Source organism: Eumetopias jubatus, unplaced genomic scaffold, assembly GCF_037043125.1.
Source record: "Eumetopias jubatus isolate StellerSeaLion01/CBP00866 unplaced genomic scaffold, mEumJub1_p1.0 scaffold_15, whole genome shotgun sequence".
In the NCBI taxonomy this organism is placed as follows: domain Eukaryota; kingdom Metazoa; phylum Chordata; class Mammalia; order Carnivora; family Otariidae; genus Eumetopias; species Eumetopias jubatus.
This window is the reverse complement of record NW_028274821.1, coordinates 28973183-29000424: the sequence shown is the minus strand read 5'-3', so window position 1 is coordinate 29000424 and position 27242 is coordinate 28973183. Positions and strand designations below refer to the sequence as shown.

General features: G+C 39.0%; 1 protein-coding gene across 11 annotated transcripts in view; it reads left to right on the top strand.

Annotated features, from left to right (window-relative positions):
- Positions 1-27242, top strand: part of FANCC (FA complementation group C) — a 299252-nt gene that overhangs the window by 225558 nt on the left and 46452 nt on the right. For all 11 annotated transcript variants that reach the window (XM_028122318.2, XM_028122310.2, XM_028122311.2 and 8 more), the window contains one exon: positions 3505-3669. In XM_028122318.2, coding sequence (XP_027978119.1) covers positions 3505-3669 — 165 coding nt within the window. The remainder of the gene's footprint in view (positions 1-3504; positions 3670-27242) is intronic.

The following is a 27242-nucleotide window of genomic DNA, read 5'->3' as shown; positions in this document are numbered from 1 at the left end:
TGCCCATCACCAATCCCCTAGATCCATGATGGGCAGCTGTACCCGCATTCCTAGACAGGCTTGTAGTAGGAGGGGTGGGCAGTGCTTGATGAGTTTTGGTCTAGTATCAAAAGGTAATACGCACAGTTATATGAAGAGGCTATTAAAATATTCCTGCCTTTAAAAACTATCTTTGTGGGGCTAGGCTCTATTCATATACTTTGCTCAAAACATAGTATAACAGATTGAATGCAGAAATGTGTTCAAGAATCCAAGTGTCTTCTTTCAGGCCATATAGTAAGATTTACAAACATTTAGATGAGTGCCACTCTTCTCACTATTTTATTTTTGTCTTGTAAAATACTGTTATGTTTAACAAAAAATGTTATTCATGTTAACATCTAATGAGTTTATCATTGTTACTTTTAGTGAATTAATAAGTATTTTCAGATGTCTCTGCTTTAATTTCAGACATCATAAATGTTGAAAGTTACAACCTCATAAAAAGTTCTTTGGTATTCTCAGTAAATTTTTAAATTAAAATTGAACACACTGAGAATCTCCTGACCTCTACACAATTCTATCCCAAACCCCCTGAAGAAGGGGAAGGGCTCAGGGAGACCTATCTTGTGATGTATCATCAATAAAGTATACTGTACCCAGCTCAAAAAAAAAATGTATATATAAGCAGACCAGCAGTGGTCACCAGATATTTAAGGAAATCATATTAAGCATATAATATGAAAAAATAGCAATACAAATAAAAAAGATTATTCAAAGAAAAGACTATCTCAAGTAAATTAATGTTAGTGCCTCCATAAAAATAAAAGGTAACATTATATCCATTAAATAAGAACAGGATGCTATTTAAAAAAAGAAAAGGAACATCTAGGCCATTAAAAGAAACTTGTAAATGAATCATGAGAGATGAAAACCATAATAAAAGGATTGGGAGGTACCTGGGTGGCTCAGTTGGCCTTCGGCTCAGATCATGATCCCAGGGTCCTGGAATCGAGCCCTGCATCAGGCTCCCTGCTCAGCAGGGAGTCTGCTTCTTCCTCTCACTCTGCCCCTCTCCCCCTGTTCATGCTCTCTCTCTCAATAAATAAAATCTTAAAAAAAAAAAAAAGGATTGGAAGATAAATTTGAACAGTTCTTTCAAAATCTAGAGTAAAAAGACCAAGAAATGAAAAATAAGACAGAAAAGTGTCCAGGAAGTTCAATATTCAAAAACATTGGAGTTCTCATAAAGAGAGAACAGATAAAAGAATGGATAGAAAATTATCAAACAATCCAAGAGAACTTTTCTGGTTTAAGCTCCACTGAGTGCCCAGCACAATGAATAAAAATAAATCCATACCAACACACATCAGTGTGAAATTTCAGAGAGAATTTACAAAAGCCTCAAGGGAATAAAAACAAGACTTAAATAAAGAATAAAGATTCATAATAGCATGGGCCTTCTCAGGAACAACACTGGAAGCTAGAAGACAGTAGAACCACACCTTCACAATTTTGTTGGAAAATTACAAGATTTCTATACTCAGCCAAAGTATCAATCAAGTGTGAACATAAAGATATTTTGAGACATGCAAAGTCTCAAATACTTCATCTCTCATGTACCTTTTCCCACATAAGAAGAATGAACCAAGAAAGAGATACAGTGTTCAAGAGAGAAGTGAAGGAAATCCCCAGGACAGAGATCCCAAGATGATAACTGTACAGAGGGAATAAAAAGTGACCTGCCTGGATTGGAACAGGTCAGAGGGTTCTAGGAGAAACTTCTTTAAGATGATGAAAATGGAAGAATGTCAGATATATTTGAATGTAGTGCAGGGAGATTATGCACTTGGGTTGGAGTTTGGGAAAAAGGAAACCGGTCATCTTTTGGAGTGCAATTTAATATGCAAATGCCTACACAGGGTCCCAGACAGGCATGTGCAAGGATACCACTGTAGCAGTGTCTGTAATCGTGAGAAATTAGAAATAACCTAAATGTCTATAAATGAAGACATTGTCAAATTACAGAACACACATACTTGTTTAATAATAGGCAGCAAGTAAAAAAAAATGGGGGACAGCTTTTTGTTTTCTGTTGTGGTTCCATTTGTTTTTCAGAAAACACAAGACTAAATTTCTAGATTTATGATTATATATGAATATAACTAGAAAAAGATCTAATAGCCTATATCTCAAACTTTCATTGTATCGATCTCTAGTAGTTTATTCATTTAACATCTATTTCTTGAGCATGTAGTATGTGTAAGGAGTTGGTTCCTTCATGCTGGAAATGGAGCAGAGAGCAAAACAGAAAAAAGGACATGTCCTCATAAAGCTGATATCCTAGGAGGAAGAAAGAGATGATAAAAAATAAATAAATACATTATAGGTCAGGTGATGAAAAGTACTCTGAAGAAAACTAAAACAGGGTAAGAGATAGATGGGGTGGGAAGGGCACTTTCTGTGTTTAAGCTCTGCTGTCCAGTGGCACTTCCCGCAGTTATGGACAAGTTCTGGAAATTTACAGTGTCCAATACTGTAAGCCACTAGCCTCATGTCCACTGAGCATTTGTTATATGGCTGGTGCAACTGATAAATGGAATTTTAAATTTTATTTCATTTAAATTTAAATTGCCACGTGTAGCTCACTGCTACCATATTGGTCAGTGCATTTGAATGGGATAGTCAGGGATGCCATCACATAAGGCAACACTTGAGCTGAGACCTATATGAAATGAAGGAGCTAGTCATGGGTTCCAGGCAGAATGAAAACCAGGACCTCATCTGGAGTAGTTGTAGAAGGCCTGTAAGGCTGGAGCAGGATGAGTAAGGGAAAGAGTAGAAGAAAATGAAGCCAGAGGAACAGAAGGGGCCACCATCATGGAAGGCCACAGCGGCCAGTATAAGACTTGGCTTATTCTCTGAGGTGGGAAGCCATTGCAAAGCTTTGAGCAGACAAGTGAAGTGATCTGAATTTTTAAAGGGTTGCTGGAACTATTCTGATGATAAACAGTGGGGATGAGGGCATAGGCAGGGAGAAAGTTAAAAGGCTCCTACAGTAACTCAGACCACAGGTGATGGTGAATTAGTGGGTAGTGATGGAGTGTAGAGGTCATCAAATGAATTGACAGTATTTACTGCTGATTGATAAGGTACACGAGAAAGGGGGGACCCACCCAACGGAGGGCCTTGAAGGGCTTTCACCTGAGCAAATGAGATCGGCAGCACTGGGGAAGAGAGCATTTGAGAAGGAATTCAAGAGTTCTGTTTGGGGCATGGTAAATTGGAGGTGCCTGTAGATAGTTATGCCAAAGTCCTGACAGTAAGTGATGTTAAAATGGGAAATTCAACTAAAGGATTTCTTCCTGGAGAGTTGAGTAAGAGAAAGGTTCATTGATGGTGTTAGCCTTCTTTATGTGAGAGACAAAGCAAGTAACTTGTCATCAGTCTTCAGCATGAAGATTTTCTGTCTTTAATTACACGTGGCTCTAAGATTTGGATAATTATTTCTTATTTATTCCATAGAATGGTTCCTGAAAAAATAAGGTTCCTGTCACGAGTTTGTATACCACTTGTAACTCTGCCAGATATTGAACCCTTGGTGGAGGCTCTGCTCATCTACCATGGACATGAACCTCAGGAAGTGCTCTGGCCTGAGTTCTTTGATGCTGTGAATGAGGCCTTTCTGCTGTAAGTGACGTCCATTTACTCTCATCCAGCTTTGTTTTTCCTTTCTTAGAATCCTTCAGTATATTGGAAATGCAGTTTTCAAACTTTTGGTCTCAGCACCACATTATTGAGGATCCCAGTGAGCTTTTTTTTTTTTTAAATGTGGGTTTATTTATCAATATTTTACCATGCTTGAAATTAAAACAAGTTTTAAGAATACTTATTACTTCATTTAAAAATAATAAATTGATTACATGTTCACACAAATAGCATATTTTTATGAAAAAGTGATCTTTTCCAAGAAGAAAATTGTTTACAGGAGTGGCATTGTTTTACAGTTTTGCACATCTCTTTATTATCTGACATAAGACAGCTGGTTCTCATATGTGTTTCTGTTCAGTCTGATGTGATATGTTATTTTGGTTGAAGTATATGAAGAAAATTCAGCCTCACACAGATACATAGTTGGAAAAGACAAGAATATTGCAGTAGCCATCTCACATAATTGTGGATTTTCTCCTTGGATAGATACCTCACCAAAATTTGAAAATGGTAGTGTTTTGGGGTTGATTGCTATGCAGAATCTGAAATTATAACAATGAGCTTTTCATACTGTTACATTAAAACCCATTGAATGAGGAATACTTTTTTGTTTGGTTGGGGTTTTTTGGTGGTATACTTTTAATAGCTCTTCTGCCCAAGCAGGATTTTGTAGCCTGGTTTTTGAATGCATGCTTCATTTGGGAAATACTGGTTTACTAAGTTATGCAGATCTTCTAAACCTGACATACTTTATTTTATAGCATCATCGCTTTCATTCTTGTCAGCACCAATCTCATCAGAAATGTCTTTAGGTATTAGGAAGCTTTTCAAGCTCACATTGGCAGGAACAAATTCTCCAAGATTCAAATTTCTACTTAAAAACTCAAATTTATCATTGGCTACAAAATACTGTCATTTGTTTTCCTTGAGGTACAAAGGTCATTTCACTAATTTTTGAGAAAGTATGTGCCAGATACTCAATTCTGAGTAACCACTGTTTGTCTGCCATTCTTTCAAGTAAATTTCCATTACAAAAAGGTGGCTAGTTGATCTTACAGCTCATACAGTTGCAAGTGCTTTTCCTCCAGATAACCATCCTGATTTGTTATGCAGCAGAAGTGCAGTATGCATGCTTTCCTTTTCACCACACAGGAATGTTTTTTTATAAAAAGTATTCTCAAGTGTAAAATTTAGTAAAATTAATATTTTATACTGCTTCCTCAAACACATTTTTGTGTGAAACTGGCACTGTTATTACTGTATGTAGCGGTGAAGAATACAGTGACTGCTTCTTCTGCTTGACTCGTGCTGGGCACAGTAGTTTTAGTTGCTAGTGATTTTGCACTATGAGTGCAAATGTCAACACAGTTGTTCCAGGAAAAACCATGAGATTCAAAATAGTTATTCAACACTTTAAGTATTTCTCTACCATGTGTGTGTACTGCCCTGCTCATTTAACAGAACTCCTGTTCTCAGTGTTGATACGAGATGAATACAACCAACACAGCTAATTCAGCCATATCTAGAGGTCCACTTTTAAGGCAGAAGTATAATTCTCTTGATGAAATATTAACTTATTACATCTGTGTTTGAATTATTTAATTTCTTTTTGTTTCGACTCTGAATGATTGATCTCACAATTGATGCCACAGTAAGCTAGCACCATAATAGTATTTGAAAACATTCTATTCAATAAGGCATAATAAGGTAAATTAGTAACATCTATGAAACCAAGGGAAAGATAGCTTTCTTCATATTTCATCACTTACAGTTTAGCCCAGTTCCTTTGGTGTACATGTCTCCCTGTCATGAGTCAGGGAAATATCTGGTGTATTGGTTTCATCTTTTCCCAATGAAACAGCTGTGGATGAGAAAGCAAATTTTTTCATTCTCCTTTGTAAAGTAAATGTTCTGTTCTTAAATGTTAGAAAATATATTATAAATGAATTTTATTTTTTAATAAAATATCAAGTTATAAGAAAATCTAAAATATGTTCTGTATTTGTGAAGTATATATAAATATACTTAGATCTAATATAATTTAGATAAAATTTATCTAAATCTTTTCACTTGTCTGTTGGCCATCTGTCTTTTTTGGAAAAATGTCCATTCAGGTTCTCTGCCCATTTTTTAATTGGACTATTTTTGAGTTATGTGTGTATGTGTTGAGTTGTAGAAGTTCTTTATATATTTTGGATGTTAGCCCCTTATCAAATATATCATTTGCAAATATTTTCTTCCATTCAGCAGGTTGTGTTTTCATTTTGCTGTGCAAAAGGTTTCCAGTAGCTTATTTTTGCTTTTGTTTCCCTTGCCCGAGGAGATATATCCATAAAAATGTGGCTAAGGCTGATGTCCAAGAGATTACTGCCTATGCTTTCTTTTAGGAGTTTGTGGTTTTAGGTCTCACAGTTAGGTCTTTAATCCATTCAAGTTTATTTTTATGCATGGTGTAAGAAAGCTGTCCAGTTTTCTCAGCACCATTTGTTGAAGAGATTATCTTTTCCTTATTGTGTATTCTTGTCTCCTTTGTCAGATTAATTGACCATATAAGCGTGGGTTTATTTCTGGGCTCTCTATTCTGTTCCACTGATCTGTGTCTGTTTTTGTGCCAGTACCATAGTGTTTTGATTACTATAGCTTTGTAGTATATCTTCAAATCTGTGATTGTGATATCTCTAGTTTTGTTGTTCTTTCTCATGATTGCTTTGGCTATTCAGGGTCTTTTATGGTTCCATACAAATTTTAGTATTATTTTTCTAGTGCTTTCCCAAGTTAGTTATTGAAGAGACTGTCCTCTCCCCATTTTATATTTTTGGCTCCTTTGTCATAGAATGACCATATATGGTACTAGCACAAAAACAGACACGGATCAGTGGAACAGAATAGAGAGCCCAGAAATAAACCCATGCTTATATGGTCAATTTTGGGGCTGTCTGTTCTATTTACTGATCTGTATGGCTTTTTTTATGCTAATACCATACTGTTTAATTATTACAGCTTTGTAAAATAGTATGAAGTCAGGGAGCATGATGACTCCAGCTTTGTTCTTTCTCAAGATTACTTTGACTCTTTGGGGACTTCTGTGGTTCCCTATAAATTTTAGGATTGTTTGTTCTATTTCTAAAAAAAAAAAACTGCCATTGAAATTTTGATAGCAGTTGCATTGAATTTATGAATTGCTTTGAGTATATGCACATTTTAACAATATTAATTCTTGTTAGGTTTTTGAAAATATTCTTTATCAGTTTGAGAAAATTATCCTCCATTTCAATTTACTGAGTTTTTGTTTTGAATTGGTTTGAATTTTATCAGATACTTTTTCTGCATCTATTGATATGATCACGTGACTTTTCTTTTTCAGCCTGTTGATGTGACTGATAACATTAACTCATTTTCTTTTTTTCTTCTTTTTTTTTAAAGATTTTATTTATTTATTTGACAGAGACAAAGCGAGAGAAGGAACACAAGCAGGGGGAGTGGGAGAGGGAGAAGCAGGCTTCCCAAGGAGCAGGGAGCCCGATGTGGGGCTTGATCCCAGGATCCTGGGATCATGACCTGAGCCAAAGGCAGACGCTTAACGACTGAGCCACCCAGGTGCCCCAACATTAACTCATTTTCAAAAGTTAAACTAGCCATGCATACCTATGACAAATTCCACTTGGTCGTGATGTATAATTCTTTTTATACACTATTGGATTCAATTTGCTAATATTTAGTTGAGGATTTTTACTTCTATGTTAATCAGAGATATTGGTCTTTAAGGTTTGTTTTGTATTTCTTTTTTCTCTGCCTTTGGTATTAGTATATTTCTGGCCTCAGAAAAAGAGTTAGGAAGTATTTCCTCTGCTCTTCTCCCCTGAAAGAGATTGTAGAGAATTGGTACAATTTCTTCCTTGAATGTTTAGTAGAATTCAGCAGGGCCTGGTGCTTTCTTTTTTGAAAGGTTATTAAATGTTCATTTAATTTCTTTAATAGTTATAGGCCTATTCAGCATATTTCTTCTTATGTGAGTTCTGTTAGAATGTTATCTTTCAAGGAAGTAGTCCATTTCATTTAGGTTATCAAATTCATTGACATAGAGTTGTTCATAGAGTTCCTTTATTATCCTCTTAATGACCATAGGATCTGTAATGATGTCTCCTCTTTCATTTCTGACGTTAGTAATTGCTGTTCTCTCTCTCTCTTTTTTTTTTTAAAGTTAGCCTGGATAGAGACTTAATTGATTTTATTGATCAATTCCAAGAACCAGCTTCTGGTTTCATTGTTTTATCTCTATTGATTTCCTGATTTTTTACTTCATTGATTTCTGTTTTAATTCTTACTTTTTCTTTTCTTCTGTTTACTTTGGATTTAATTTGCTTTTCTTTTTCTAAATACCTCCCTGAGGTGGAAACTAGGTTATTGATCTTAGATATTGCTTATTTTCTGAGTATATATTTAGTGCTATAAATTTTCCTCTAAGCACTACTTTTGTTGCATCCCACAAATTTTGATAAATTTTGTTTTCATTTTCATTTAGTTAAAAATAATTTTAAATTTCTCTTGAGGTTTCTTACTTGATCTATGTGTTACTTAGAAGTGTGTTGTTGAATCTTTACATAATTTGGGATTTTCAAGTTATCTTTCTGTTATTGATTCCTAGTTTATAATTGAATTGTGGTGGCGCCTGGGTGGCTCAGTCATTAAGCGTCTGCCTTTGGCTCAGGTCATGATCCCAGGGTCCTGGGATCAAGCCCCACATTGGGCTCCCTGCTCCGCAGGAAGCCTGCTTCTCCCTCTCCCACTCCCCCTGCTTGTGTTCCCTCTCTCACTATATCTCTCTGTCAGATAAATAAATTTTAAAAAATCTTTAAAAAAAAATAATTGAATTGTGATCTGAAAGCAGACATTGTATGATTTCTATTCATTTAAATTTGTGAGGGTGTGTTTATTTAGGTTTGGGGGGGTTGTTTTTTAGAGAGAGAGCATGAGCAGGGAGGGGAGGGACATAGGGAGAGGGAGAGAGAGAATCCCAAGCAGGCTCCATGCTGAGTGCAGAGCTGCAGGGCTCCATCTCACAACCCTGAGATCATGGACCTGAGCTGAAATCAAGAGTCGGATGCTTACCTGACTGAGCCACCCAGGCACCTCATGAAGGTGTGTTTTATAGCCCAGAATGTGGTCTATCTTAGTGAAGTTCCATGTGAACTTAAGAAGAACGCATATTTTGCTGTGTTTAGATGAAGTATACTACAAATGGCAATATATACAGTTGATTGATGGTGTTGTTGACTTATGTCCTTATAGATTTTCTACCTGCTGGATCAGTCTATTTCTGATAGAGGGATGTTGAACTCTTCAGCTGTGATAGTGGATTCATCTACTTTGCAGTTCTGTTACTTTTTCCTCATATAATTTTACACTTTATTATTAGGCACATACAAGTTAAAGATTGTTATGTCTTCTTGGAGAATTTACACCTTTATCAATATGTAATGAATTTCTTTATTCCTGATAACTGCTAGATTTGAAGCCTACTGTGTCTGAAATTAATATAGCTACTCCTGCTTTCTTTTAATTCATGTTAGCATGGTATATTTTTCTCCATCCATTAGTTTTGATCTGTATGTTTCTTTATACTTAAAGTTGTTTTTTTGTAGACAAAATATAGTTGGTCTTATTTTTTGATCTACTCTGTTAGTCTCTATCTTTTAATTGGTACATTTAGACCATTGAGGTTCAAAGTGATTATTAACATAATTGTATTAATATCTATTGTATTCCTTACTGTTTTATATTTGTTGCCCTTGGTATTTGTTCCTCTTTTTGTCTTCCACTCTTTCTCTGCCTTTTGTGGTTTTAATTGCACATTTAACATGATATCATTCTATCTCATCTTCTTTCTTAGCATATTCATTACACTTTCTTTTTTTACCTTTTTTAGTAATTAACCTAGAGTATGCAATATACATTTATAGCTAATCCAAATCCACTTTCACATAACATTATATGTACCTCTTCACAGGTAGTGAGTACCTTCTTTTTTTTTAAGATTTTATTTATTTATTTGAGAGAGAGTGTGCAAGTTGGGGGAGGGAGAGGGACAAGCAGACTCCATGCTGAGCATGGAGCCCAACTTGGGGCTGGATCCCATGACCCCGAGATCACAGCCCCAGCCGAAACCAAGAGTTGGATGCTCAACTGACTGAGCAACCCAGGGGCTCCTATGAGTATCTTTAAATAACAAAATAATCCTAATTCCTTTTTTCTGTCTCTCTTATATGAAGCACCCTAAGCATATATACACACATAAACATATGTAATTGGGTACATTGTTCCTATTTATTATTATTTGAACAGTCTATTTTCTTTTATATCAGTTAAGAATAGGAAAAATAAAAGTTTTTATTTTGCCTTCATTATTTTTTCTTTGATGTTCTTTTTGTAGGTCTGAGTATCTGACCTATGCTGTTTTTCTTCTTTCTAAAGAACTTCCATTTAATTATTTTTATTTACAGGTTAGGTCTACTGGCAACAAAACTCCTCGATTTTTGTTTGTCTGAAAAAGCGTTTGTTTCTCTTTCACTTTGGAAGAATAATTTCACAGGGTACAGAATTTCAGAAGGTGTATTTCTTTTTCTCTCAACGCTTTAAATATTTCACTCCACTCTTCCTGCCTGCATGGTTTCTGAGAAGTTGGATATAATCCTGTCTCTTTTCTCTATAGTTAAGATGTACAGGTGTCTGGGTGGCACAGTCAGTTAAGTGTCCTACTCTTGGTTGACCTGAGGTTCATGATCTAAGGGTCATGAGATCAAACCCAGCATGGGGCTCTACACTCAGTGGGGAGTCTGCTTGAAGACTCCCTCTGCCCCTCCCCGCACTTGCCCTCTCCTTCTTTCTCTCTCTCTCTCAATATAAATCAATATTTTTTAAAAAATGATGTATTTTCCCTCTGGCTTTTTTCAGGATTTTTTCCTTATCTTTGATTTTTTTTGTAATTTCAAAATGATACGCTTAGGTGCAGTCTTTTGTCATTTATCCCACTTGGTGTTCTCTGGGCTTCCTGGAATTGTGATTTGGTGTCTGACATTAATTTGGGAAAATTCTTAGTCATTGTTTTAAAAAAAAATTTTATTTCTCTCTCCCTCTTCTCCTTCTAGTACACCCATTACACATATGTTACATCTTTTTTAGTTGTCCCACATTCCTTAGACATTCTGTTCTATTTTTTCAGTCTTTTGCTTTTAGGTTTTCAAGATTCCCATGGATATATCCTCTAGCTCACACATTCTTTCCTCAGCCAGTCTGTGGTCCACCAAAGGCATTCTTCATTTCTGTTATAGTGGTTTTGATCTCTAGTATTTCTTTTTGTTTTTTTAAGATTCCCAACTCTGCTTACAGTGCCCATCTGTTCTTACACACCATCTATTAATGCTCTTAGCATATTAATCATAGTTGTTTTTAATTCCAAGTCTGATAATTCTAACATCTCTGCGTGTCTGGTTCTGATTATTGCTCTGTCTCTTAAAATTGTGGGGTGTTTTTCATTTTGATATGCCTTGTCATTGTTTTCTTGATAGCTAGATATGATGTACTGGGTAAAAAGAACTACTATAAATAGGCTTTTTTAGTTTGGTGGTGAGGTATGAGAGGAGGGGAAATGTTCTATGGTCTTATTTTTTTTTAATTTTTTTATTATGTTAATCACCATATATTACATCATTAGTTTTTGATGTAGTGTTCCATGATTCATTGTTTGTTCATAACACCCAGTGCTCTATGCAGAATGTGCCCTCTTTAATACCCATCACCAGGCTAACCCATCCCCCTACCCTCCTCCCGTCTAGAACCCTCAGTTTGTTTTTCAGAGTCCATCATCTCTCATGGTTCGTCTCCCCCTCTGACTTACTCCCCTTCATTCTTCCTCTCCTGCTATCTTCTTCTTTTTCTTTTTTCTTAAAATATGTTGCATTATTTGTTTCAGAAGTACAGATCTGTGATTCAGCAGTCTTGCACAATTCACAGCGCTCACCGTAGACATACCCTCCCCAATGTCTATCACCCAGCCACCCCATCCCTCCCACCCCCAACCACTCCAGCAACACTCAGTTTGTTTCCTGAGATTAAGATTTCCTCATATCAGTGAGGTCATATGATACATGTCTTTCTCTGATTGACTTATTTCACTCAGCATAACACTCTCCAGTTCCATCCACGTCATTGCAAATGGCAAGATCTCATTCCTTTTGATGGCTGCATAATATTCCATTGTGTATATATACCACCTCTTCTTTATCCACTCATCTGTCGATGGACATCTTGGCTCTTTCCACAGTTTGGCTATTGTGGACATTGCTGCTATAAACATTGGGGTGCACGTACCCCTTCGGGTCCCTACATTTGTATCTTTGTGGTAAATACCCAGTAGTGCAATTGCTGGATCATATGGTAGCTCTAATTTCAACTGTTTGAGGAACCTCTATACTGTTTTCCAGAGTGGTTGCACCAGCTTGCATTCCCACCAACAGTGTAGGAGGGTTCCCCTTTTTCCATATCCCCGCCAACATCTGTCGTTCCCTGACTTGTTAATTTTAGCCATTCTGACGGGTGTGAGGTGGTATCTCATCGAGGTTTTGATTTGGATTTCCCTGATACCAAGCGACGTTGAGCACTTTTTCATGTGCCTGTTGGCCATTTGGATGTCTTCTTTGGAAAAATGTCTGTTCATGTCTTCTGCCCATTTCTTGATTGGATTATTTGTTCTTTGGGTGTTGAGTTTGGTAAGTTCTTTATAGATTTTGGATACTAGCCCTTTATCTGATATGTCATTTGCAAATATTTTCTCCCATTCTGTCGGTTGTCTTTTGGTTTTGTGGACTGTTTCTTTTGCTGTGCAAAAGCTTTTTATCTTGATGAAATCCCAATAGTTCATTTTTGCCCTGGCTTCCCGAACCTTTGGCGATGTTTCTAGGAAGAAGTTGCTGCGGCTGAGGTCGAAGAGGTTGCTGCCTGTGTTCTCCTTTAGGATTTTGATGGACTCCTGTCTCACGTTTAGGTCTTTCAACCATTTGGAGTCTATTTTTGCGTGTGGTGTAAGGAAATGGTCCAGTTTCATTCTTCTGCATGTGGCCGTCCAATTTTCCCAACACCATTTGTTGAAGAGACTGTCTTTTTGCCATTGGACATTCTTTCCTGCTTTGTCAAAGATAAGTTGACCATAGAGTTGAGGGTCCATTTCTGGGCTCTCGATTCTGTTCCATTGATCTAGGTGTCTGTTTTTGTGCCAGTACCATACTGTCTTGATGAAGACAGCTTTGTAATAGAGCTGGAAGTCCGGAATTGTGATGCCGCCAGCTTTGCTTTTCTTTTTCAATATTCCTCTGGCTATTCGGGGGTCTCTTCTGGTTCCATACAAATTTTAGGATTATTTGTTCCATTTCTTTGAAAAAAGTGGATGGTATTTTGATGGGGATTGCATTGAATGTGTAGATTGCTCTAGGTAGCATTGACATCTTCACAATGTTGGTTCTCCCAATCCATGAGCATGGAACGTTTTTCCATTTCTTTCTGTCTTCTTCAATTTCTTTCCTGAGTATTTTATAGTTTTCTGAGTACAGATCCTTTGCCTCTTTGGTTAAATTTATTCCTAGGTATCTTATGGTTTTGGGTGCAATTGTAAATGGGATCGACTCCTTGATTTGTCTCTCTTCTGTCTTGTTGTTGGTGTATAGGAATGCCACTGATTTCTGTGCATTGATTTTATAGCCTGCCACTTTACTGAATTCCTGTATGAGTTCTAGCAGTTTTGGGGTGGAGTCTTTTGGGTTTTCCACATACAGTATCATATCATCTGCAAAGAGTGAGAGTTTGACTTCCTCTTTGCCGATGTGGATGCCTTTGATTTCTTTTTGTTGTCTGATTGCTGTGGCTAGGACTTCTAATACTATGTTGAATAGCAGTGGTGAGAGTGGACATCCCTGCCGCGTTCCTGACCTTAGGGGAAAAGCTCTCAGCCTTTCCCCATTGGGAATGATATTCACTGTAGGTTTTTCATAGATGGCTTTTATGATATTGAGGTATGTACCCTCTATCTCTATACTCTGAAGAGTTTTAATCAAGAAAGGATGCTGTACTTTGTGAAATGCTTTTTCTGCATCTATTGAGAGGATCATATCATTCTTGTTCTTTCTTTTGTTAATGTATTGTATCATGTTGATTGATTTGCGGATGTTGAACCAGCCTTGCAGCCCAGGGATAAATCCCACTTGGTCGTGGTGAATAATCCTTTTAATGTACTGTTGGATCCTACTGGCTAGTATTTTGGTGAGAATTTTTGCATCCATGTTCATCAAGGATATTGGTCTGTAATTCTCCTTTTTGATGGGGTCTTTGTCTGGTTTTAGGATCAAGGTAATGGTGGTCTCATAAAATGAGTTCGGAAGTTGTCCTTCCATTTCTATTTTTTGGAACAGTTTCAGGAGAATAGGTATTAATTCTTCTTGAAATGTCTGATAGAATTCCCCTGGGAAGCCATCTGGCCCTGGGCTTTTGTTTGTTGGGAGATTTTTGATGACTGCTTCAATTTCCTTAGTGGTTATAGGTCTGTTCAGGTTTTCTATTTCTTCCTGGTTCAATTTTGGTAGTTGATACATCTCTAGGAATGCACCCATTTCTTCCAGGTTATCTAATTTGCTGGCATAGAGTTGCTCATAATATGTTCTTATAATTGTTTGTATTTCTTTGGTGTTGGTTGTGATCTCTCCTCTTTCATTCATGATTTTGTGGATTTGGGTCATTTCTCTTTTCTTTTTGATCAGTCTGGCCAGGGGTTTATCCATCTTGTTAATTCTTTCAAAGAACCAGCTCCTAGTTTCGTTGATCTGTTCTACTGTTCTTTTGGTTTCTAGTTCATTGATTTCTGCTCTGATCTTTATTATTTCTCTTCTCCTGCTGGGTTTAGGCTTTATTTGCTGTTCTTTCTCCAGCTCCTTTAGGTGTAGGGTTAGGTTGTGTATTTGAGACCTTTCTTGTTTCTTGAGAAAGGCTTGTATTGCTATATACTTTCCTCTCAGGACTGCCTTTGCTGTATCCCAAAGATTTTGAACAGTTGTGTTTTCATTTTCATTGGTTTCCATGAATTTTTTTAATTCTTCTTTAATTTCCTGGTTGACCCATTCATTCTTTAGTAGGATGCTCTTTAGCCTCCATGTATTTGAGTTCTTTCCGACTTTCCTCTTGTGATTGAGTTCTAGTTTCAAAGCATTGTGGTCTGAAAATATGCAGGGAATAATCCCAATCTTTTGGTACCGGTTGAGACCTGATTTGTGACCTAGGATGTGATCAATTCTGGGGAATGTTCCATGGGCACTAGAGAAGAATGTGTATTCCGTTGCTTTGGGATGGAATGTTCTGAATATGTCTGTGAAGTCCATTTGGTCCAGTGTGTCATTTAAAGTCTTTATTTCCTTGTTGATCTTTTGCTTAGATGGTCTGTCCATTTCAGTCAGGGGGGTGTTAAAGTCCCCCACTATTATTGTATTGTTGTCAATGTGTTTCTTCGCTTTTGTTATTAATTGCCTTATATAATTGGCTGCTCCCATGTTCGGGGCATAGATATTTACAATTGTTAGATCTTCTTGTTGGGTAGACCCTTTCAGTAGGATATAGTGTCCTTCCTCATCTCTTATTACAGTCTTTGTTTTAAAATCTAGTTTGTCTGATATAAGGATTGCCACCCCAGCTTTCTTTTGGTGTCCATTAGCATGGTAAATGGTTTTCCACCCCCTCACTTTCAATCTGGGGTGTCTTTGGGTCTAAAATGAGTCTCTTGCAGACAACATATTGATGGGTCTTGTTTTTTAATCCTATCTGATAGCCTGTGTCTTTTGATTGGGGCATTGAGCCCATTTACATTCAGGGTAACTATTGAAAGGTATGAATTTAGTGCCATTGTATTGCCTGTAAGGTGACTGTTACTGTATGTTCTCTGTGTTCCTTTCTGATCTTTGCTGCTTTTAGGCTCTCTGTTTGCTTAGAGGACCCCTCTCAATATTTCTTGGAGGGCTGGTTTCGTGTTTGCAAGTTCCTTCAGTTTTTGTTTGTTCTGGAAGCTTTTTATCTCTCCTTCTATTTTCAATGACAGCCTAGCTGGATATAGTATTCTTGGCTGCATATTTTTCTCGTTTAGTGCTCTGAAGATATCTTGCCAGTCCTTTCTGGCCTGCCAGGTCTCTGTGGATAGGTCTGTTGCCAATCTAATGTTTCTACCATTGTAGGTTACGTATCTCTTCTCCCGAGCTGCTTTCAGGATTTTCTCTTTGTCTCTGAGACTCATAGGTTTTACTATTAGATGTTGGGGTGTTGACCTATTCTTATTGATTTTGAGAGGGGTTCTCTCTGCCTCCTGGATTTTGATGCCTGTTTCCTTCCTCACATTAGGGAAGTTCTCTGCTATTATTTGCTCCAATATACCTTCTGCCCCTCTCTCTCTCTCTCTTCTTCTTCTGGGATCCCAATCATTCTAATGTTGTTTCGTCTTATCGTATCACTTATCTCTCAAATTCTGCCCTCGTGATCCTGTAGTTGTTTATCTCTCTTTTTCTCAGCCTCTTTATTTTCCATCATTTGGTCTTCTATATCGCTGATTCTCTCTTCTGCCTCATTTATCCTAGCATTTAGTGCCCCCATTTTTGATTGCACCTCATCAATAGCCTTTTTAATTTCGACTTGGTTAGATTTTAGTTCTTTTATTTCTCCAGAAAGGGTTTCTCTAATAACTTCCACGCTTTTTTCAAGCCCAGCTAGTATCTTTAAAGTCATGATTCTGAACTCTAGGTCCGACATCGTACTAATGTCCGTATTGAGTAGGTCCCTGGCTGACGGTACTACCTCTTGTTCTTTTTGCTGAGGTGATTTTTTTCGTCTTGTCATTTTGTCCAGAGGAGAATAGATGAATGAGAGAACAAAATGCTAACAGGTTTACAACGTCTCCAGCAAATATACTGTATACAAATCCGAAAAGACCCGAAACCAGGGGAAAAGAAAGGGAAAGAAAGAAAAAAGAAAGAGAAAAAAGAAAAAAAAAAGATAAAAACAAAAACAGAACAATACAAAAAAAGCAGAATATGATCCAATATGATCAGGCTAGTGCATAGATTAGTGCCACACACTAGATTTGGGGTGTATTTTGGTCTGTTAGAAAAAAGTGCCTCCTAAAATTTTAAAGGAAGTAAGACATATATGTACAAAATAAGGGTTGATACAATGAAGGGATGGAAGATGAATGTAAAGATGAAAATTATAAAAGATTTTATAAAAGGACTTGATAAGATAAGTTGTTTGAAAAAAGAAAGAAGAAGATTTAAGAAAAAAAAAAGGAAAAAGGGAGAGAATGTGATCAGGCAGGAGACTAGAACAAAGCCATACACTAGTGATTTAGGGTATATTTTGATCTGTTAGAAGAAACTGTATCTCAAAATTTTAAAGAGAGAACAACTTATATATATATATGCCAAAAATAAGGGTAACTACTATGAAGGGATAAAATATGACTCTAAAAATGAAAAATAAAAAATGTTTTTTTTTTTAAAGATTTTATTTATTTATTTGAGAGAGAGAGAATGAGAGATAGAGAGCATGAGAGGGAAGAGGTTCAGAGGGAGAAGCAGACTCCCTGCCAAGCAGGGAGCCCGATGTGGGACTCGATCCCGGGACTCCAGGATCATGACCTGAACCGAAGGCAGTTGCTTAACCAACTGAGCCACCCAGGCGCCCCCAAAAAATGTTTTTTTTTTTTTTAAAGGGATTGATAAGATGTTGGTTGAAAAGGGGAAAAAGAAAAATTAAAAAAAACAGTTAAAAATTAACTTTGATGAACTAATGAATCATGGTAAAAAAAAGCCATGAATTCTATGTGCAGTATTCCCCTAGCACTGGGGTTCTCCTGTTCTCCTTGATCGGTAAACTTGGTCTTGGCTTGCTGGCTGTTCATGCTGATCTTCTGGGGGAGGGGCCTGTTGCTGTGGTTTCCAAATGTCTTTGCCGGAGGCTGAATTGCCCCGCCCTTGTCGGTCCGGGCTAAGGAAGCTGCTCGGGTTTGCTCTCAGGAGCTTTTGTTCCCTGCAAGCTCTCGGTACAGCTTTGGAGGACCAGGGCGAAAATGGTGGCCTCCCAATCTCCACCCGGAGGAGCTGAGAACTCAGGGCCCCGCGCCTCAGTGCACCCCCAGAGAAAAGCAGTCACTCCCGTCTCCCCAGTCTCCGGCCGCAGTGCGTGCTCACCCGGCCTGTGACCGAGCGTTTCTATCTCTGGCACCCGACCCCGTGTGGAGTCTCCAAACCCAGCAGATCCCTGCGGTGCGTTCCCGCGCCGCTCCTCCCGGGAAGGAAGGGGAGTCTCCCCAGCTCTGCCGCTTGTTGGGTCCCTGCTGGAGGAGCAGTGGCCCGACTGGGCCGCGGATCACAGTTTATGGCCACCCCGAGCTGAGAGGCCGCGCCTCGGCTCCGTGTCTGCAGCCGGCTTCCCCGCTCTGATACCTGGGAGCTCTGCCGCACTCAGGCACCCCCGGTCTTTCTGTGACCCCGAAGGTTCTGAGACCACACTGTCCCGCGAGGATTCCACCCCCCCACCCCCCCCACCCCCCCCACCCCCCCCTCCCCCCACTTAGCCACTGGAGCAACGTCCCTCAGCGGAGCCGACTTCTAAAAGTTCCGATTTTGTGCTCCGCGGCTCTATCACTTGCCAGAAGAGGCCGACGGACGCCCCTCCCCCGCTGTCTATCCTCCGAATATCGCCCTGGATTCACTTCTCCGCACGTCCTACCTTCCAGTAAGTGGTTGCTTCTCTGTTCAGAGAGTTGTTGCTACTCTCCTCTTCGATCTCCTGTTGAGTTCGTAGGTGTTCAGAATGGTTTGATCCCTATTCAGCTGAATTCCTGAGACCAGACGAAATCTAGGTCTCCTACTCCTCCGTCATCTTGCTCCGCCCCTGTTCTTTGGTCTTATAATTATGTCTCAGTCTTTTAGTGAGCTTTTGTCTCTGAACTCTGAACTTCACACAAGTTTCTCAAGTTTTTTTTTTCCCCTTACTTAGAGGACAAATGACCTGAGCTGGCTGGAATTGGTTATTTGCCTTCCCACAGGTCTTTTAGGCTCTGATAATACCACAGGAGGTTAGGCTCTGGTTAACTAGTTTTCCTTGAGGGCAGACCTTGTCAAGAATGGAGAGCTCTATTGTATTCAAAACCTAAAGTAGAAGTAGATTTACTCCCAGCGTTTACTAAGATAACCTGGTTAAGCTCCTGGCAAATTTCCTAATATTGTGGGAGCCTTCCATGACTGGATCTCACTGGACTTTCTAACTCTCCAAGTTGTCCACACTGAGCCTCCAGCCCTTCACTAATTACAGTGCCCGTTTTCCTACCTGGCACTGGTTCCTAGGGCAGTTTCTACTTGTGGATCTCTACTCCAGTAAGTCACGATTTCTATTTGCTTATCTGTTTTTCAGTTTTAGGGGCCAAGGTTTGTCCTCTGTCTATCTTAAGGATACAAGAAAAGTCGTTGATTTTTGAGTCTGTTCTGCTTTGTACTTGTTAAGAGTGGTGACTTCCAAGTTCCTTTCATATGCAACAGGAAATTTCAAGTCTCTATATGGTGTATTTGAAAATACATATAATTACAATAGCATTATTATATTTAAGAAAATTGATACTAATTCCTTAGCACCATCATGTATTTAGTCAGACAGTAAATTCTCTTGATTGTCTCAAAAATTTTTTTTTTACAGTTGGTTCTTCTGGAGTCAGAGTCCAAAGTCTACACGTTGCATTTGGCTGATAGGTTCAAAAGTCTCTTTCAGTCTGTAGGTTCCCAGTTTCTTTTTGTTTTGGTTTTGCAAAGTATTTGTTGCAGTAATATGGTTGCTTTACCACACTCTCAGGTTACAAAGCATTCTCCCATCTCAAATGTGATAAAGGGTGCAAACCCCTTGCCTTCTTAATCATGCATTCAATTGCTATATGCATAATTTAGGCGTATTTTGTTATTTTCTGTTCTGGGTTTTTTTGTTTGTTTGTTTTGTTTTTGGCCTGTTGTATATTCACACACCAGTACCACTTTGTTTTAATGGTGGAGCCTTTCTTATACACCTATTATAAAATAAAGCTAGTTCTCCCTCATTTCTCTTCCTTTTCAGGGTTTTTCTGGCAATTCTTGCTTGTTTTATCTTTTTTGTTGTTTTTTTGTTTTGTTTTTTGTTTTATCTTCTAAACTTTGAAACCATTGTGTCTAGCTTCAGGAAAGATAGTTAATGTTGTTTGGGGGAGGCTCATGTGAAATATATAGGTTAACTGAGAAAGAATTGGCATCTTTTCTTCATGAAGGCTTTCTGTCCACCTGTCCAAGAACACTTATGTCTTTCCATTTGTTCAGGTTTACTTTTTGATCTTAAAGGAATGTTTTACATGTTTTCCACATATATAAGTTTTAATATTTTTTACTTCTAAGGTTTTATTGTATTTTGCGGGGGGGTTGGATTTTTTTTCTCTAACAAGCATATCTTCTCCCCATCTTTAAATTGATTTTTATTATATCATTGCATTTGGAGAATGAGCATCTCAAAATCACCATTTTTCTTTCAGTTCAGAGGAAGTAATTACCAGTAGAGTATTTGCTGTTTTTCATATATAACTCTTAAAAATTAATGTAAGAATGTAAGTTTTAATTTCATTTTACATGAAGTGTTATAATACAGGAATTTGTTAAGGTAATATTTAGAAAAAGAAATAGAAGGTTAAATTATTTGATGTTGAAAGAAGTTCAAACAGTTCTCATGGTTAAAAAATACAGTCTTTTTCTACTTACTGTAAACCTCTGTCACAATTTACCCAGTAAGTCAGAATTTCCTGAGGAGTCTGATCAGTTGTCTTTGGTTTGTATAATGTGATAAATGTGCTTCACATCATTTTCCTGAGTATATCCTTCAGGTTCTAGTGGCTTACCCTACAGCTTTCATTTCTCATCCTCCAAAGCAATTTTTCAAAGTATTTACTTTTGAGTAAAATGTTCTTTGCCTTTCACCATTGCAGCTCTGTTTCTGATTTATTTAGTAATACATTTCATCAAGTTATAGGGTCTTAGCAACCTGTGCTTCCAGCCTTTTTCTGCAAGACTTGAATTAAAGGGAAATGGGAGGAGAATGCCCCTTGGCATCCCCTGTGAAACCTCTCAAAACTGTTTTAGAAATTACTAGTGAGGAGGAGACATGCTCAGAAAATAGCTACTTTTGGGGAGCCTGGGTGGTTCAGTCGGTTAAGCGGCTGCCTTCGGCTCAGGTCATGATCCTGGGGTCCTGGGATCGAGCCCCACATCCGGCTCCCTGCTCAGCGGAGAGCCTGCTTCTCCCTCTCCCTCTGCCTGCCACTCTGCCTACTTGTGCTCTCTCTCTCTATCTCTCTGTCAAATAAATAAATAAAATCTTAAAAAAAAAAAAAAAAAGAAAATAGCTACTTTTGCTCCACCCACAGTGCTCAGACAGAAAGCTGAGGACAGTGGCTTCATGGGTAGGCCTGAACTCCTTTGCTGTTTATTTTACTTCTGATAGCATGTTCTCCCTCAGCAACTAATAAAATTTATTTGGTTTGGAAAATTATGTCTGCTAATCCATTGGGGACAGACAGTCCAGAAATGCTGGGTGGCCTTCAGCTTGTCCAATTCCTATGGCTTCAGCTCAGCAAGTTCGCTGAGCAGTGGCGTAAGGGCTGGCACCTTTCCATGGACACTTTCCCATGGACGGAGCATCCTAGCCACATGTTGACATGGGGAGGCTGATTCAGTCAGTCGGTGCAAATTACCACCCCCACACCCAACACTGTTCTCCCCCCAGCCCCTTGAGCGGTTCCCCAAATGTGCTGTGTGGTCATTTGGAAACCACATACTTTCTTTGACCAGTGCGCCCTGCCCTGTGTTTAGACTTCCAGCTCTTTGCCTGCCACAATACACCAGTGGAATTTAATGTTTTACTATTGGCCGGGTGTCTGTGGCCTTGGCTTCCAAATACAGTCATGTACTTTCAGAAATGGTCTGCCTGTCTTCTTTTAAACAGCAGATTCTTGCCCCTCTCTGCAGTTTAGATAACCTAGAGGAAATCTTTAATTTCTTGGCCTAAATGTCAAACCTAACTTCCCAGGTCTCTTCCTGCAGTTGCCCTCGCAGTCACGCAGGCTGCAGGCTGCATATAGCCTTTCTGGGAGGACTGCTTGAAATCCTTCTGGGGGTCTGTGGAGTATAAATAATTCAGTATGACATGCCCTCTAAGGTAAATCTACAGAAATATTGAAGAGTTTGATGACCGGGTGGAGAGTTTTCTCTACATACTAGAATGGATGAGTCAGTTGAACAAATGAAAGGAAGAATGAATGGATGCAGGACTGACCAACCAACTGGCCTCACGGTATGACTGTGAATGTTAAATAAGATGACCGTACAGTTCATAATCTTGACCCAAACTTTGAGAGTTCAAAGGGGACTGTCGCCTTTTTATAACTGTGGTGGGGTAACAGACGTAAGGCATACTGAAATGTATTTAAGTGGGGCTCATGCCTGTAATATGTTTAGCATGGTGCCTCGCACCCAGAGTAGACGTTCAGTAACTGTTCACATGTTGGTATTATTATTGTTGACTTTAGTAATTATATCATTTTTTATAATGTTTTATTAGGTTTTCTCAAGCTTATATCTTTTTCTTCTAATGGAAATGTCACTGAGCTAAGACCAAATTAAGCTAAATTCCTTTTGCTGAACTATAGTGTGTGTGTGTGTGTGTGTGTGTGTGTGTAAAATTCCCTATTAAAAAAAAATTTTTTTTAAATCCTGTTGCTGAAAGAACTAATACAGCCTCCAAAGGTGCTTACCAGGAAAAGAAAATAAAGTACAAGAAAGGCTGACCTTTTGCCAGCTACTGGTTCTGTGGTTTTTCAGCTCAGATAAGAAAAATCAGGCTTTAAGTACTGTCAAATGATATAGGTGAATGTCCATAAACAAAGAAAGGTTAGTGTAATACCAAAGACAGAACGGTAGCAAAGATGAGTAGTAGTAACTAAAACTCTATTTATCCATTTATTGAGACTTCCTGAGATCCTCTTTTTTTTTTTTTAAACCTTAGTCAGAAAATTAGGCATTGAAAAAGTTTACTTTTCAAATAAAAACCTGCTGATTCTGATTTGTAATAGACATTCCAGTATGTTTGGGTTTGGACATTTCCTTTGCTTGGTGTTGCTGCTCTTTGTTTTGAAAAGTGATTTCTCTGAACATGTAAGTGGCAATGGCACAGTCCTCAAATTTGTTATACTTCTTAGATCAAGTTTTCATGGAAATACACCTTTGGGATATAATAGAGAGTGTTCTTTCCAATTCCTTGGAATTAAGTAGTTCTCCAGAAAAGCTGATCCTGATTTTTGTGGGCTTCTCTGGCAACCCAAACAGCCCTGATCTCTTTCTGGTTTGGAAAGGTGGACTACTGCCTGTGTTTGTCTTGAGTGAGGAAGCTTCTTCCTTCCCTTCGCCTCTCTGACATTCCCTACTGACAGGCACTGCCTTCATTAGGAACTGTTCTTGCAAAGAATTGAATTCCACATTCTGTTTCTATTGTAGCTATCAAAAAACAGTTGGAGCCAAAATTATTTATTAAGCACCTGAACCAATTTCTTTATATACTGCCTCTTTTTGGAAAAGATGGGACAAACAACAGCCTCAGTATTTTGGAGAAACAAAGTACAGTTTTCTAAATGCCAAGAAGGCACTTATCTAGCAGACTAATAGCAGGAGATGTTGGACACGGCAGTGTCCTGTCAGGCTTCTCCTGCTTTGTGTCAGAAATTGTTACTAGGACTCAGATGTTTGGGGTGCCTGGGTGGCTCAGTGGGTTGGGTGTCCAACTCTAGGTTTCAGCTCAGGTCATGATCTCATGAGTCGTGGGATTCGAGCCACATGTCAGGCTCTCCAACTGACGGAGAGTCTGCTTAAAGATTCTCTCCCTCTGCCCCTGCCCCCCAGTCACACGTTCTCTCTCTCAAATAAATAAATCTTCAAAAAAAAAAAAAAAGACTTAGTTGCTCTACATGAAAGCACCGACTGGAAGCCTATTCCTCCTATTTTAAATAAGAAACTTTTAATGTATTACACCAAGTTTTGATCGGTATCTAGGCTAGATAGATGGGAGTAAGTATGGTCAGAGTAGAAAAAGGACCACCTTAGTGTTTCTGTGACTAACACATGTTCAGTAGGGTAGTATGAAAATTTTCACTGTCCTTTAAAACATTTTTATCTTCTGTGACTTTATTGGCTCTTTAAATTTCCACAGAAATAATATATTCATTTTATCTGGTCAAACAATACAATACAGAAGTATATACAGAAAATGTTAATTATCCTCTCATTATCACCCTCTAGTACTTCTGATAACCATACCTTATATTCTTGTAAACATAGAAATCTATATAAAACAGTTTTTTCTCTTTTTTTAAGTAGTTTTAAAAACAAAAAACAAAAACAGCATCATACCATACACATGACTCTGGAACTTGTGTTCTAACCAATATATTTTGGCTAGCCCTTAAGGGATATAGATCCAGCTCATTTTTATAAAATAGGAACATATTCCCTGATATGAATGGACCTTAATTTATTCAGCTACTTGCCAATAGATGCATTCAAGTTTTTAATTTTGTTTTTATAATATTGCTGCAGTGAATATCCTCCAACTGATGCTTTTATTTCTGCCAGGCAGATTCACAAACGTATGGTTATGAAGCCAGGATGATGTCTGTTTTATAATTCGTTAGGTTACGTGTATGCATAAACAGAAGAGCAAAGCCGTTCCATCTCACCTCTGAGAACATATGTCCCCTGTACCTACTTCAGCATTGGATGTTGTCGTAAACATTTGCTGATGTGTGAGGAGGAAAATGATAGCTGTGTTAGTGCACCTTTCTTTACTATTAATAAGGTTGAAAATCTGCATATCTTTATTGGCCATTTGTGTTCTTCTTTCATAATTTGCCTCCCCCCAGCCCCCGGTTTTATTGAGATGTAATTGACATATAATGTAATTTGCCTTTTTTATTTCAAAACCAACCTGGTACACTTTTAGAACATTTTACATAATATGTGTTGGTCTAGTCAAATTCTGTTATGCAAGTATATGAAGATCATATTGTTTTGGTGATTTCTTCATCACCAGTATTGATTATCAAGAGTTAAATTTTTGATGTTTTAGGACAAAATAGATTGTTTAACATGGGTTCATAAATATAATCACAGCAAATAAATGAGTATACTCTGAATAAAGGGTAATAAGATAATTGTTAACATACACATTTTTTATTTTTTATTTTTTTTAAAGATTTTACTTATTTATTTGACATGGGGAAGGGGGAGAGCAAGCACAAGCAGGGGGAGCAGCAGGCAGAGGGAGAAGCAGGCTCCCTGCTAAGCAAGGAGGCCGATGTGGGGCTCGATCCCAGGACTCCTGGGATCATGACCTGAGCCAAAGGCAGCCACTAATCGACTGAGCCACTGAGGCACCCAACATACACATTTTTTGAACTGTTTCTGAGACTAGAACAAAAATATTATGTACTTACTGACTTGAGTATATAATTTTGCAGATCTTATGTAAATTTTTAAGCAGTATTTTTTATTTCAGATACTTGATGGATCTACCATTTTACACTAGCTTCCTTTTTATATTTGTTCATGTTTATCTACTGCTCATTCTCAACAGCTCTTACCTTTGTGCTGCCAGGCATCACTCAGCCACTGTGACCATTAGGTAAAAATCACACTTACTGCAGATGGCTGCTCAGAGACCCTGGGAATGGTGTTGCATGAAGAACTCTCCCTGAAGTGAGAAACTTCTCTAATGACATACATAGTTATTTCATATGGATCCTGAAAAAAAAAAAAAGATGTGAATGCAGGTCAAAAGATGTCCCTGCTGTTTGGGAAGGGAGGAGCCACTGAGCAGCCAAGTTCCCTCTGCACCTCAGAGCGTCCCTGCCTCTTGGGGGCTTTCTGGTTCATGACAGGAGCTACACATACCCTCGCCCCTGTCCAGGGAAGTTCTCCTGTAGAAAGTTGGATGGAAACCTCTCCCAAGGGTCTGTTAATGTGACTAAAACTGGCTGACAGCCTAGACTTTGAAAAGACTTCTGCAAACACTGAAGGGAATGGACACAGGGTCCAGGCATCTTGCTTACCTAGGAAGGCCATCTGCTCACTCCCCTGGGCTGGGGCCCCTCTTCTGAGCAGCACCCTCCACTCTCCAGTCTACAAGTGGAGAAGCTAATAGATGACTTGAGGCATACAACTAGCTCCAGCATCAGACCTCCCGGGTTCAGTCATAGCTGTGAGTCCTTGGTCCCTCTCTGACCTCAGATGCCTTGTCTATAAAATAAGGGTCATTATGCTACCCGTTTTGTAGGATTAAAATACAAGTAAAATGCTTAGCATGGTTTCAGGTAAGCGATTAATAAATGGTGGCTACCAGTGCTTCAGCCTCTCTCCTCTGCATCTGACTCACCAGTCAGCCATACTGTTCTGCACACCACCAACCCTGTGCTGCCTTCTGCTGTTGCTCCCGTCACAGCTGTCCCTCTGAAGACCTGTCTGCAGTAATGGCCGCACTTCCACCTCCTCTCCTCATTGACTGCCCTGGGCTTCTGTCACTCTATCAAAACCATGTCCTTGGGGAGGTCACAAAGGGCCTGCCCAGTGTAATGCGTGTGGTTCTCTCCCCATGTCCTCAGTCTCAGCAGTGCTGGTCAGAGCCGGGCCTTCCTTCTTCCTTGGTGACGTTGTTCCCTGCTTGTGTGTCTCCTGCCTCCTCCATCTGCAACTCTCATCTTCGTCTGCCTGTTGGCACTGCTCAGGGCACAGACCTGGGCCCTCTTCTCTCCCCACGCAGACCTCTCTCCCTTGGAGTTCTGCACTCTCATGCCACTCCATGCTGGCTGATGGTTCCTTAATGGAGATCTTTAGCCCAGGCCTCTCCCCAGAGCTTCCAACTTGGATATTCAAGGACCTATTTTATCCCTCTTTTTGAGTGCGCCTCAGACATTCTAAATTCATACACCCAAACTGAGCTCTTAGTAAATCCTTCACAGATCTTATTTTTCCATCTTTCCATCCAGCTCAGTTGCTCAAGAAACCTGAGCAGCCTTGATTCCTACCTCACCTTCACCGCCTCTCATCAAATTCATCGCCACTTCCTCTTGATGTTACTGCTGAAGTATGTGCCAGTACCGTACACTCCTCCACTGCTACCCGGGACACGCCAGCACCAGCCCCCCTGGGCTCCTGAGCTCCCCACACCCATTCTAGGCCCACACTCCGTTCTCCCTGCTGCAGCCGGACTGACCTTTGACTGCAAACCGCATCCTGGCACTCCTCTGTATAATGTCCTTTGGACCAGAATAATCACTGAATAGAATCCCAGAGCCTTACAGGCCACCTTACCTTCACTCTCTGGGGCTTCTCACTCCTTCTGACCTTGCTCTTCCCTGTCTCAGGACC